At 64.8% G+C, this 571-nt stretch overlaps 1 protein-coding gene across 1 annotated transcript in view; it reads right to left on the bottom strand.

Moving 5' to 3' along the window:
* CTSH (cathepsin H) overlaps positions 1–546 on the bottom strand; it is a 7,979-nt gene extending 7,433 nt beyond the window's left edge. Inside the window, exon 1 of the mRNA XM_009321505.1 lies at positions 415–546. Within this exon, the coding sequence (XP_009319780.1) occupies positions 415–546 (132 nt within the window). The remainder of the gene's footprint in view (positions 1–414) is intronic.
* Between the last annotated feature and the right edge of the window lie 25 nt (positions 547–571).

Below are 571 nucleotides of genomic sequence, written 5' to 3'. Positions count from 1 at the left end.
TCCCCCTGCGTGGCTGACCAGTTCTGCAAGTGAGGCGAGAGGGCTGTGGCAAGCCGCCGTGCCAGGGGACGGTGGCCCATGAACGGCCGCCCTCCCTGGGGTGGAGGGAGCAGTGACTGCCACACTGTGTGTGCAGCCCCGGCCCGCTGCATGACAGCCACTACAGCCGGGGAGACCTGGGACAGCCCTGGATGAGCACTGCCAACCCGCACCCCCAGTGGCGGTGCCCGAGCTGCTCAGGATGCTCCTAACTTCCCAAAGAGTTGGGATCAGGCCTTAGGTCTACCCATAAAAATGCAGATCAACCTGCAAAGCTGAAAGCAGAAGTGACAATTCAGCTAGAGCCAGGGTCACGACAGAGAAGCGGCTGGAAGCCAGGGGGCTAGGAGATGGGGGGGTTCACCTCGCTCTTACCCAGGCTCTGGCTCCGGTGGGACAGGGCGCTGCACTTAGCAAAGTGTATGTCAGGCAGCACAGCGAGGGGGTGCTGACCCACCTGCGGGTGCAGCTCGGCACAGAGCCCCCTGGCAGCTCGGGGTCTGCCATCCTGCCGGACCCCCTCCCCCCCGCC

The sequence above is a fragment of the Pygoscelis adeliae genome, unplaced genomic scaffold (genome assembly GCF_000699105.1).
Source record: "Pygoscelis adeliae isolate BGI_AS28 unplaced genomic scaffold, ASM69910v1 Scaffold13, whole genome shotgun sequence".
Classification (NCBI taxonomy): domain Eukaryota; kingdom Metazoa; phylum Chordata; class Aves; order Sphenisciformes; family Spheniscidae; genus Pygoscelis; species Pygoscelis adeliae.
The sequence above is the reverse complement of the archived record's forward strand: the minus strand, read 5'-3'. Positions and strand labels throughout refer to the sequence as shown.